Source organism: Eucyclogobius newberryi, unplaced genomic scaffold, assembly GCF_026437365.1.
Source record: "Eucyclogobius newberryi isolate DKJ021-1_F unplaced genomic scaffold, fEucNew1.0.hap1 SCAF_11, whole genome shotgun sequence".
NCBI lineage: Eukaryota > Metazoa > Chordata > Actinopteri > Gobiiformes > Gobiidae > Eucyclogobius > Eucyclogobius newberryi.
Window position 1 is genome coordinate 24,050,632 of NW_027315735.1, and position 13,336 is coordinate 24,063,967.

At 46.8% G+C, this 13,336-nt stretch overlaps 1 protein-coding gene across 1 annotated transcript in view; it reads left to right on the forward strand.

Moving 5' to 3' along the window:
* ndst1b (N-deacetylase/N-sulfotransferase (heparan glucosaminyl) 1b) overlaps positions 1-13,336 on the forward strand; it is a 45,839-nt gene that overhangs the window by 29,577 nt on the left and 2,926 nt on the right. The window contains exons 2-11 of the mRNA XM_072439368.1: positions 1,715-2,708; positions 3,749-4,231; positions 8,225-8,312; positions 8,544-8,698; positions 9,306-9,491; positions 10,898-11,026; positions 11,306-11,488; positions 12,384-12,480; positions 12,630-12,753; positions 13,092-13,266. Of these exons, the coding sequence (XP_072295469.1) occupies positions 2,163-2,708; positions 3,749-4,231; positions 8,225-8,312; positions 8,544-8,698; positions 9,306-9,491; positions 10,898-11,026; positions 11,306-11,488; positions 12,384-12,480; positions 12,630-12,753; positions 13,092-13,266 (2,166 nt within the window). The 5' untranslated portion in view covers positions 1,715-2,162. The remainder of the gene's footprint in view (positions 1-1,714; positions 2,709-3,748; positions 4,232-8,224; positions 8,313-8,543; positions 8,699-9,305; positions 9,492-10,897; positions 11,027-11,305; positions 11,489-12,383; positions 12,481-12,629; positions 12,754-13,091; positions 13,267-13,336) is intronic.

A 13,336-nucleotide genomic window follows, 5' to 3' on the forward strand; every position in this document is an offset into this window, starting at 1 on the left:
AATTTGAAACAAGATTTACCTTTTTGAAACTTTTTCTACAGTGACATGGACAAATAAATTAATTTACGTATTATAGTCAGTGTAACGGTAGAGGAATAATTGATTCCAAAACGGTGTGCAAAAATATTGATGTATCATTATGATAAATCTGGTGGTACATGGGCTGCTGTCTCAAAGTATTTTTCGTATATTTTACTAACATATTTTGTGCTTGAGCAACAAATGTATTGCTTGTTTAGAGAAAGGAAACATTTGATATATTCAGTTTTAATGATTTAAAATAAGTATATTTCGTATCAAGTTTGCATGCTGTGGTTTAACAAAGAAATATTTGATTACCTCGTATATTACGATATTATCGTATTGTTAATCGCTTCAAATCGATACCAAATGTATATATTTACCCCAAGTTGGTGTAATTCCTCATTTCTCTCCTACTTCAAGACATATACTGCTGTTATTACAACACTACCTTTGATGGCACTAAAGCTTTAAATATTACTGTTATATTTATAGTCATACATGTTACAGTGCTGCCATCACTATATAGTCTATACTTGAGCCTGTCTTCTGAAGTCTTCTCACCCTCTTATTGGTAAAAGAAACCCCACTTTGCATTATCTGATATGTTTTATAAAAGGATTTCTTAAAAGAAACTAATCTATGAATTATCTGAAATCTTGCCATTTTCAGGTCTCGCTGTAAAAATCAATAATGCATTAAGCGCAAGATAAATGAAGGTTGTGGCAGGTATCGCTGTAATGAGTGTGGCGTGACTTTCTCTTGTATTTTTAATGTGCTGCACCTTTTAATTAGAACTCAAATTATAGTGCTCCGTATAAACCCATTGATGGCTTTATCAAGTTCATTTTATGTCTATTAATGTGATTATGATGAGTCCTAATGGCTTTGGTGGACATTGTTCAATGCTTTTGTGTTAAGATGGTTGTGGCTCACAGTGGCTGTACAAGCCACTCTCAAGGGTTTTTAAGTGGTGATTGCGCACCTCAACAGCCCTGTGTTTTAATGGACTGAGCATGCAAAGGTTATGATGGTCTGCCACTTCTCTCTGCATAGTCTCTAAATGGAAGAATTGTGTCCGAGTTCACAGTGTCCTGCGCCGCACAATTTGTACACTCACACTTTATTTGATGAATATTGACTTAAAGGCTGCAGTTTGTGATATGTTTGTGGAGGTATGACTAAACAGAAAAGCATTTCTGTAAGATCTTGGTTCATTGCTGCCAATTCTGTCATTGTAAACCACTGCTCTGATTTTGAAGTTGGCCCATCAGCTTTCTTTCCTTTCTTTGTGTCCTCTATTTGTGTCTGGGCGCTGGTAAGGATTTGAAGGAAATGGAAAGCGAGTGTCCCCACAGGCGATGGCTTCACAGTCAGTCTTACTGGACTAAAATGAAGATTGGCTCGCCTGAAGCTTTTGTTGTCACTGCCACTCTGCCTATTGATTATTTGGAAGCGCAGGCATGAGTTTACATTTACGGACACACAGGCCTGAGTGCATAAGTGCGTGTGTGAGTGCGGAGGAGGCTGGCAAGTTTTACTGTGACTAGTGTGGAGTTTGGGAGTTTTGGCACGTGGCAGTCACACATGCATCCCCCACACAACTGAGCCCACTCAAAAAAAAAAGTGGTTATTGCTATAGAAGTCCAGTCCTGGTTCTCAATGTAACAATTTCCCCCCTATTTTTTTCCAGGTCAGAAGAGCATCCTGTGGGGATGGTTATGCTGTGATGACCTGTGTGGCCCATCTTTCCTCCAGAGATCATCCTCCAATCAAAACTGTGGGTCTAGATCCAGTCAGGACATGGTTGGGTGATTCACATGACAGACAGGTGATGGAGTCTTCTATCATCTCTCTGCACTGACACGTCCCAACGCTGCCTCCGAGGCATCAGTCTGTGAGGCCCCCAACTCTCTGCCATGGTGACATAAGCAGTGCTGCAGTATGAGGGCGAGCCATTGTGAGACCGTGTCCTTTCTTTCCCCAGTCGCTGCTGCGGCTGCTTCCTTCGCATGGTTTGTGTTTTTCTCCATATTGAGACTTTGAGACTGAAACAATTGTAAATAGTCCTTGTAGACTTTTGTGTAAGCACGCCCCGCAGCGTGTAGCCTGGCTGGCGGGGCAGAGCGGCCCAAGAGACGATGCTGGGATGCGTGACCCGTGTCCGACGGCTGGTGCGTCTCCTCCCCTTGCAGACCTCCCTGCTCCTGCTCTTCCTCTTCTGCACCATCAGCGTCTTCATCTCAGCCTACTTCCTGTATGGCGTCAAGCGGGAGCTGGAGCCTTCGGGAGGGGGCGTGTCCGGGTCAGAGGGTGCGTCGGCCGACTCAGACGACCTTCGTGTCATCCCGTCGAGGCTTTTACCTCTGCGCGGAGTCTCGGGGGGTCCAGGAGGAGACCCTGCAGGAGCAAGGACAGATCCTGTGGTTCTGGTGTTTGTGGAGAGCCAGTATTCTCAACTGGGTCAGGAAATTGTGGCCATTTTGGAATCGGGCCGTTTCCGCTATAGGACAGAGATATCCCCTGGTAAAGGAGACATGCCCACATTAACGGACAAAGAGAGAGGGCGATTCACACTGGTAATTTATGAAAATATCCTGAAGTACGTGAACCTGGACGCGTGGAACAGGGAGCTGCTGGACAAATACTGTGTGGAGTACGGTGTCGGCATCATCGGCTTCTTCAAGGTAAATCTCTCCTCTCACACATCGGGCCCTGTCCATCTGCTCCGTCTCAGGAGATGGGACTCATAGGTTAGAAAGACCTGTCGGCTCCAATATCACTTGGTCCCATTGCACTGCTGTGATCTCTCTTCTTTCACTGACTTTTATTTTTTTTGGCTCTTTATCAATTTCTACCTCTCCTCCGGTCTTTCCCAGTAATTCCTAGTTGTGCCTGTTTGCCGAAGGCCAGTTTATGGTTTTAATCACCATCTCTGAGCCACAAGAAGAATATAGAGAGGGACGAGGAGGCATAGATTGTGGTCGGTGTAGGTGAAGGTTAGGAAACCCCACTGGGATTTACTGTCTATTGGGGAGTGTACAATGTGCATTTCAATGATGCAAACATGTGATCTGGGTTAACATGGAGGTGTTGATTTTCACACCGGAAGGATGTATAACAAGGATGAGGATGACAATTATGATGATAATTATAGTATATTAAACACATTTCAGATTTTTTTTTTTTGTCTTCTTTCTTTTAACTAGCAAGCAATGCATTATCATTGCAAGCCAATAACTTCCTGTGTAATTAAAGTTGGGCTGTATACAGAACACTTCTTGCTAAACGGAGATCAGAAAATGTCTCAAGGACAAGATCAACTGAAGTTGTTATGAGCATCTAAACACAGATGGTTATGATTTAATATTACTCTGATGTGAGCGCTCCACACACAGGCTGGTGAAAGATTAAGTATAGTAGTGTGTGTGGTACAGAGATGTGACAGAATTGGAGAATGACTACATCTGAAGGGGAGAATTTAATGAATAATAAACCCCTAAGACTTCAAATGTTAAAGGACACTGCAGGAGGTTTATTCATTTGACTCTAGTCAGCGCTGCAGATTGAGCAGCAGGTATGAGCTGTCTCTGCCTTCACGTTTGACTAGACCTGGCAGTCCTTATTTCACACATGATTGGATGAATTGAAAAATTATATGCAATACATTTCTGTCTTCATCACTCCAGTGTATGATGAATCTGTGTGATTACTCTGTTTTCATTAGGCTAATGAAAACAGTCTGCTCAGTGCCCAGCTCAAAGGCTTCCCACTTTTCCTTCACTCCAACTTGGGTCTGAAAGACTGCACCGTGAACCCGAAGTCCCCGCTCCTGTTTATCACTCGGTCAGGGCAGCCCCTGCCTGGACCACTTCCCGGGGACGATTGGACCGTGTTCCAGTCAAACCACTCCACATACGAGCCTGTACTGCTGGCAAAGACTCAGTCTGCTGACAGTGTGGCCTCTATCGGGCAAAACGCGGCCCTGCTCCCCTCTGTGGTGCAGGACCTGGGGCTCCATGACGGCATCCAAAGGGTCCTGTTTGGCAATAACCTGGTCTTTTGGCTGCACAAGTTGGTGTTTGTGGACGCTGTGGCCTTTCTGACAGGGAAGAGACTGTCCCTGTCCTTGGACCGCTATCTTCTGGTGGACATAGATGACATCTTTGTCGGAAAGGAGGGCACCCGCATGAAGGTGCCAGATGTGAAGGTGGGTTTAACATGAAGTAAATATGACTATTTTAAAACTTTACCTAAAATCTAAAACCCGTACATACTGTCGGCTGCCCTCTGCCAGTCATCTAGAACCCCTTTTCCTCCTCTTCTGTTGAATGTGTTTGTCCCAGTAGGCCGCTCAAAGCTGACAGGCCCCACTACTCACACTGTCACAGAAGCTCCACAGCAATGAATATTTCAGGGGCCCAGAGACATACAAAGAATGTTGAAAAGCTCCTGCCCGCGTCCCCTCAGAGCAAAACAGACCCCTCGCATGTGTGAGGCAGAGACTGCAGTGAAAGTTGTGGTGGAAGCTTCAAGGCCTGCTCACTGGCAGCACTTTTAGAAATGAATCACACCCTGACAAGATGGAGTGAGTGGAGAGGGGGTGATCTGGGAGTATGAAGATCAAATGAAACAAACACTCGAATCAGAGAAGAGAAATGTATCAAACAGAATAAAGTAAAGAGAGATGCAGCTGGGACATGATTTGTCCATCCATCCATCCATCTTCTGCCGCTTTATCCGGGGCCGGGTCGCGGGGGCAGCAGTCTGAGCAGGGACTCCCAGACTTCCCTCTCCCCAGACACTTCCTCTAACTCCTCCGGGGGGATCCCGAGGCGTTCCCAGGCCAGCCGAGAGACATAGTCTCTCCAGCGTGTCCTGGGTCTTCCCCGGGGCCTCTTCCCGGTGGGACATGCCTGAAACACCTCCCGAGGGAGGCGCCCAGGAGGCATCCGGAACAGATGCCCGAGCCACCTCAGCTGGCTCCTCTCGACGTGGAGGAGCAGCGGCTCTACTCCGAGCTCCCCCCGTGTGGCCGAGCTCCTCACCTTATCTCTAAGGGAGCGCCCAGCCACACGGCGGAGGAAACTCATTTCGACCGCTTGTATCCGCGATCTTGTTCTTTCGGTCACTACCCAAAGCTCATGACCATAGGTGAGGGTAGGAACGTAGACCGACCGGGAAATAGAGAGCTTTGCCTTTCGGCTCAGCTCCCTCTTTACCACAACGGTCCGATGCAGCGACTGCATCACTGCAGCCGCTGCACCGATCCGCCTGTCGATCTCACGCTCCATCCTTCCCTCACTCGTGAACAAGACCCCGAGATACTTGAACTCCTCCACTTGGGGCAAGGACACCCCACCCACCTGGAGAGGGCAAGCCACCTTTTTCCGGTCGAGAACCATGGCCTCGGATTTGGAGGTGCTGATTCTCATCCCAGCCGCTTCACACTCGGCTGCAAACCGTCCCAGTGCATGTTGCAGGTCCGGGTTTGATGGAGCCATCAGGACAACATCGTCTGCAAACAGCAGAGATGAGATCCTGTGGTCCCCAAACCGGACCCCCTCCGACCCCTGACTGCGCCTAGAAATTCTGTCCATAAAAATTATGAACAGAACCGGTGACACAGGGCAGCCCTGGCGGAGTCCAACATGCACTGGGAACAGGTCTGACTTACTGCCGGCAATGCGAACACAGCTCCTGCTCCGGTCATACAGGGACCGGACAGCCCTGAGCAAAGGGCCCCGGACCCCGTACTCCCGGAGCACCCCCCAAAGGACACCCCGAGGGACACGGTCAAAAGCCTTCTCCAGATCCACAAAGCACATGTGGACTGGTTGGGCAAACTCCCATGAACCCTCGAGCACCCGATGGAGGGTATAGAGCTGGTCCAGTGTTCCACGACCGGGACGAAAACCACTCTGCTCCTCCTGAATCCGAGGTTCGACTATCGGTCGGATTCTCCTCTCCAGTACCTTGGAATAGACCTTACCCGGGAGGCTGAGGAGTGTGATCCCTCTATAGTTGGAACACACCCTCCGGTCCCCCTTCTTGAACAGAGGGACCACCACCCCGGTCTGCCAGTCCAGAGGCACGGTCCCCGAACGCCACGCGATGTTGCAGAGACGTGTCAACCAAGACAGTCCTACAACATCCAGATACTTTAGGTACTCAGGGCGGATCTCATCCACCCCCGGAGCCCTGCCACCGAGGAGTTTGCGTACAACCTCAGTGACTTCAGCTTGGGTGATGGATGAGCCAGCCTCCGAGTCCCCGGTCTCTACTTCCTCTTCAGAAGACGTGACTGAGGGATTAAGGAGATCCTCAAAGTATTCCTTCCACCGTCCGACGACATCCCCAGTCGAGGTCAGCAGGCCTCCACCCGCACCGTAAACGGTGTTTGTGAGACACTGCTTCCCCTTCCTGAGGCGCCGGACGGTTTGCCAGAATTTCTTTGGTGCCGACCGATAGTCCTCCTCCATGGCCTCCCCGAACTCCTCCCAGGCCCGGGTTTTTGCCTCTGCGACAGCACGAGCCGCGGCTCGCTTGGCCTGCCGATACCCGTCGATGACCTCCGGAGACCTACAAGCCAGAGTGGCCTGATAGGCCTCCTTCTTTAGTCTGACGGCATCCCTTACTTCCGGTGTCCACCACCGGGTTCGGGGGTTGCCGCCACGACAGGCACCGGAGACCTTGCGACCACAGCTCCGAGCAGCCGCATCAACAATGGAGGCGGAGAACATGGTCCACTCGGACTCAATGTCCCCAGCCTCCCCCGGGACATGGGAGAAGCTCTCCCGGAGGTGCGAGTTGAATACTCTACTGACAGAGGGCTCCACTAGACGTTCCCAACAGACCCTCACAATGCGCTTGGGTCTGCCAAGTCTGTCCGGCTTCCTCCTCCGCCAGCGGATCCAACTCACCACCAGGTGGTGATCGGTTGACAACTCTGCCCCTCTCTTCACCCGAGTGTCCAAGACACGCGGCCGGAGGTCTGATGACACGACAACTAAGTCGATCATTGACCTCCGGCCTAGGGTGTCCTGGTGCCATGTGCACTGATGGACACCCTTGTGCTTGAACATGGTGTTCGTTATGGACAATCCGTGGCTAGCACAGAAGTCCAATAACTGAACACCGCTCGGGTTCAGATCGGGGAAGCCGTTCTTCCCGATCACTCCTCTCCAGGTGTCACTGTCATTGCCCACGTGGGCGTTGAAGTCCCCCAGTAGAACAACGGAGTCCCCGGTCGGTGCACTGTCCAGTACCCCTCCCAAGGACTCCAAGAAGGCCGGGTACTCTGCACTGCTGTTCGGCCCGTAGGCCGCCACAACAGTGAGAGACCTGTCCCCCACCCGAAGGCGGAGGGACGCGACCCTCTCGTTCACCGGGGTAAACTCCAACACGTGGCGGCTGAGCTGAGGGGCTATCAGCAAGCCCACACCAGCCCGCCGCCTCTCCCCGCGGGCAACACCAGAGAAGTGGAGCGTCCAGCCCCTCTCGAGGAGATGGGTTCCAGAGCCCAAACTGTGCGTGGAGGTGAGGCCGACTATATCTAGTCGGTATCGCTCAACCTCCCGCACAAGCTCAGGCTCTTTCCCCCCCAGCGAGGTGACATTCCATGTCCCCAGAGTTAGTCTCTGTGTCCGGAGATCTGGTCGCCGAGGCCCCTGCCGTCGACTGCCGCCCAGATCTCTCTGCACCGGCCCCTTATGGATCCTCCTGCGGGTGGTGGGCCCACGGGAGGGCGGCCCCACGTCGCTCTTTCGGGCTGTGCCCGGCCGGGCCCCGTGGGGTAAGACCCGGCCACCAGGCGCTCGCCATGGAGCACCCATCCCAGGCCTGGCTCCAGGATGGGGCCCCGGTGACGCCGATCCGGGCGACGTGAACTGCCTTGATTGTGTCGTCGTCATAAGAGGCTTCTGAACCGATCTTTGTCTGACCCGTCACCTAGGACCTGTTTGCCTTGGGAGACCCTACCAGGGGCATGAAGCCCCCGACAACATAGCTCCCGGGATCATTCGGGCACTCAAACCCCTCCACCACGTTAAGGTGTCGGTTCAAGGAGGAGGACATGATTTGTGTTTACCAAAAAACTTGGACAATAAAATATGCGTGTGCTGGAGTTCATTAATTCACCCTTTTAGTATCGTGACTATGTACTGTGCATCGGCTGACGTTTATTTTCCTCTCACTTTCTAAGGCCTTGTTGGAGACACAGAAGGAGCTGCGCATTCATGTCCCCAACTTCACGTTCAATCTGGGCTTCTCAGGGAAGTTCTTCCATGCTGGTGAGATCGGTTGATTATAGTGGCTTAATAACTCTTCAGTGATAACTCGATGCTTCAGCTCCTTCCTCTCGTCCCATTCTTCACACAGAAAATTGAACTTGAACTTCATTTCCTCCATTTTTCATCACTGACCATATTTCACCCTTGGCACTGCTTTGTCACTGTCCACAGTTTTATCTGAGTAATTTCCTCTCTTGTTGGTCTGACTGCTATGTGTGTGTCCAATCTCAGGCTCTGATGAGGAGGACCTCGGAGACGACCTGCTGCTGTCGTTCGTGAAGGAGTTCTGGTGGTTTCCTCACATGTGGAGCCACATGCAGCCCCATCTCTTCCACAATCAGTCTGTTCTGGCCGAACAGATGCTGCTTAATAAGAAATTTGCCATGGTGAGTCACAGGGTCAAGGGGCAGACTCAAGCCCACCTACACATTGCCTGTGAGAACGGTGCAGTTGTCAAAGTCCGTGACCAAATAAACAACACTTCAAATTACTAATGGTTTGTATACGGTAGACCTAATCAAGGCTACAATTCTATTTATTTAGTATGCCTTCTATAAAATGCTCAGTGATTATACTGTGTATTTTTTATACTATGTTAAAAATGAAAATTGTACCATGTTATTGCACTTCTTATTAGAATGCGGTCTTGTCTCTTGACCTAATTTGCTGCAAGATTTTCACTCCAGCTGTTTTTGCCTAGTCCAATTTACTTTATCTATTTAATTTGATTTCTGAGGCATGTTAATTTTTTTATATTGGTAAACACAACAGCAGCATTAGCCATGTGTTGGTTTTCTGTAAATCATACATTTTCTACTAGAACTATTAACCTTAAACAAAAGTAGAAAGCACCAAAGGGAATATCTTGACTGTCCCTGGTCAATTGATAGTCTTCTTACAATACGCCTAACCACACAAATGCAAAAATGTAATCTTTGTACTTATACCTACAGGCCTCTTGAAAGCTGACCACATTCATCGTTGTGTTCACAGGAGCATGGGATCCCTACAAACATGGGTTACGCTGTGGCCCCCCATCACTCCGGCGTGTACCCAGTGCACCTGCAGCTGTACGACGCCTGGAAGAAGGTCTGGAGCATTAAAGTGACCAGCACCGAGGAGTATCCGCATTTGAAACCTGCGCGCTTCAGACGGGGCTTCATCCACAGCGGCATCAGTGTAAGGCCAAGTGTACACCCCTGCAGTTTAATCAGTTTCGTCAAAAGACTAAGAATGTACAGCAATATAAAGAGTGTAATCATACACTTGTTGTCTTTGTATTGCTGTACGTTTTTTGAAGAAACTGAAAAAAATCTTCAAAAAAGGATTGATACAAACTGTCATTTTTACTAACAAGTTGTGTATTTATTCATGTCTACCACCATAGACTTGTGGGAAATACTGAATTTGATCATTATCATTAACAGTTTGGTTTGATGTGATTCTTTCTGATTGTTCACACTTAAGCTGGATTTGACAAGGGACAAAATGCAAAAAAAGAAAAGCGAAAGAGAAAATGTTAAAGATTGAAAGTTATTTTCAAATCCATTGTACTTTGGGTTCAAAATGCATTAGTTGCTCTAAAATCTATTGATTAACTAATACATGTCACAAAGTGTTTTGCTGATCCGATTTCTTTTGCGTTTGTAAACACACACCAAAAAATCTGAGCTATCAGATCATTCTACTTATCAGATTTTTACTGGCCGTGTGAATGTGCCCACTTATTAGACTATTATATCAATTGAATCCATTATGGCATTATCTCTCTTTTTCGTGCTCAAAAACATATTTAATAATGCTAATACTAACGCAACCCAATAGCAACCATTATAAGTCTTGTAGGCGCCTGTGTATCCACAATGGCGCAGGAGATAATACCCTAAGTAAGCTTGTCTTACATGAGGGACTTGTTCCACTGTCTGTTGAACAAGCCCTCACAACATAACCAAGACTGACACGGCTCACAGCAGTGCATCAAATGTCCACAAACAACCAGTCGCTCAAATGTCAACACCTAAAAGCCAGGCTTCAGCTGGCTACACGGCACCAGCAGCTAAAGAATAATATTAGATATAAGGGCAAAATGAAATGGATTTCATTGAAAAGGCTTAAAGAAAAGGGAAAATCTTATCTGTTTCTCACCACAGTTGACCTTCAGCGCTGATAGCAAACAACTGCTGCCTCAGTCCAGTCCTTTTGTAGTCTTGGCATTCAGGCCGTCTGTGTGGTCTCAGCGCTCCGGTCCCGTCCTTGAGATAGCGCCGTTTGAATGGACAGTCTCCACTGTTTTGTGATGATTGATATTCAGTTCCCCAGACACACCAAACTGTAAATGCATTTCCATGAATTTCCATATAGACTCTGAGTGAATAAAAGGTTTGCTTTGCCTAGATGAGCTGCATAAAATGAATGTTATTGAAAACAAACAATGTGTGGGGTAACTGCCTGGAGTAATGACTGCTCTTGTCTCGGTGGACGGCCGCTGTTTATTTGGTGAAGTTCATTTGTTCGGGGCCTCTTTGTGTCTGTGTGTGATATATTTTCACCTTTTTCATTGCTCTTTCTGTTTGGTGATGTCACAGGTGCTTCCCAGACAGACGTGTGGTCTTTTCACGCACACCATTTTCTATAAAGACTACCCCGGCAGCCCCAACGAACTGGATAAACTCATCAACGGAGGCGAGCTCTTCCAGACAGTTCTGCTCAATCCTGTGAGTCAAGTTGAAAGTTGAAAGAAACCTCTTTTTAGAGTTTCTACTTTGTAAAGGTTATCACTAATTTTCTTTGCATGCACAATCTCCATGAACAATCCTTTAGGCCAAAGTCTTCAGTTACTATCAACAGACACCATGCAGATTGCTTTGATTAAATATTATTATTAAATTATATCCTTTATCTTGTTTCAATCAGACTTTAATCATATTGTCTGTTTCTTGTCTAACAACTATCTCAAATCAATTAACAATATTATATTTTATCTATTTTTACAGATAAGTATATTTATGACCCATTTATCAAACTATGGAAACGACCGCCTCGGCCTCTACACCTTTAAAAGCCTGGTGACGTTCGTGAACACATGGACCAACCTGAAGATGCAAACACTTCCACCCATTCAACTGGCTCAGAAGTATTTCAGCCTGTTCCCATCGGAGAGAGATCCACTTTGGCAGGTCAGTTGATAACAATTGTATCTGTTGGCAGTGCATTTATGTGTATTTGATCGGAGATGCACGCCCATTATTCTGAACATTTGCAGTTTAATCCCCAATTTGGGATGGGCGATATTTACCTAAATGAATATCTCGACCTGTTTTTACATAATGTAGACTAAGATATCAGATGATACTTTCAACAATGCATCAGGAATGTGCTAAAATGTGCTTGTAAATGTCTTGTTGAGGTTCAAGTATCAAAAGGTGAATGGACCATAACTTTAACCACAAAAGGCCAGAAATACCGTACTCACTTCATACTCTTGTTTGGGAGATTACACTAGATATAAGTGATATACTCAATATTCAAATTTTACATCTCCAAAACAACAATTGTAATCTTATCCATTTTCCGATAAATATTCTTCCTCTATCTGTGATAAAAGCATATCATGGTGATGTGTCCGTAAGCAAAATACTGTTCTGGCTTGTATTAGTTTTCTCCAGAGCAACTGTTGAGACCAAGTGCCGCAAAGGAATAACGGGCTGTACCCATCAAGCAATGCAATTTATTATTATATAAATAAATATGGATGTAATTAGTTCTCACAGAAAGGAGTTTAGAGTTGCACCACTTTAGTGCAATATCTATGTATAATCAATGATGTGATTATAAAATGATGATGTATTGGCCATTTGGGGGATGTTGCTGAGTTTTCCTAAATGAATGCAAGGCCCTTTTGTTTGTTTAATCGATGCAGTGGGATGATGTTGCACTTGATGTTGCAGATTTGAAAGGTTCAAATATTTGAGCCTGTCCCTTTTCCTGGCTGCTGCAGCACTATTCTGTTGTATAGATGATCTCTGTTTGCTGTCGAATAAACAAGGGATTGTTTATCTTTTGTGGCTACAGGATCCTTGTGAGGACAAAAGGCACAAGGACATCTGGTCCAAAGAGAAAACATGTGACCGCTTCCCTAAACTGCTCGTCATCGGCCCTCAGAAGACAGGTCAGACAAAGTCCTTCTGTGCCCCCTACAGGATAAAACAATTCATTATCTTCTCCACATCCTTGACTTTATTTGGTCATCTGATTTCTATAAACACGTGAGGCCTTCTGTATTTCTCATTATTTTCATGTCTGTTTGTGTTCACACAGGAACAACAGCACTGTACCTGTTTCTTGGCATGCATCCTGATCTGACCAGTAACTACCCCAGCAAGGAGACGTTTGAGGAGATCCAGTTCTTCAATGGGCACAACTACCACAGAGGCATTGACTGGTAGGAAACATGATTACTACATTAAAGCAAACAAATTACATTCATCTTATGGAGCATCTTCAAATATGTAAATATGTGCATTGTGTTTTAAAAGGCTTTACGCCAGCACAACTCAAAACAAATCCCAGTGAAAACTAAACTGAGTTGGCAGACACATATTTTATACATGGAAGTTGGCTAGATAATATCAGAGTGGTTATATTTCCTTGTCTTTTTATAGCATGTTGATGGCCAAGTTGTATCACGAGTAAACACCCACACAACATGCTGCTACATTCTTGGTAAATGAAACCATCCTGAGCTTTATAAAACACTTTTGTATTTCTACTGTTTCCCAGGTATATGGAGTACTTCCCCCTCCCATCCAACACCAGCTCTGACTACTATTTTGAGAAGAGTGCCAACTACTTTGACTCTGAAGTGGCTGCTCAAAGGGCTGCAGCGCTTCTGCCCAAAGCCAAGATAATCACGATCCTCATCAACCCGGCCGACAGAGCGTACTCCTGGTATCAGGTCCGTTCTGAGTCACACACACACTCAGAAAATGCCCCGTTCTCTCCTGAGGTGTAAGATTTTACACCAC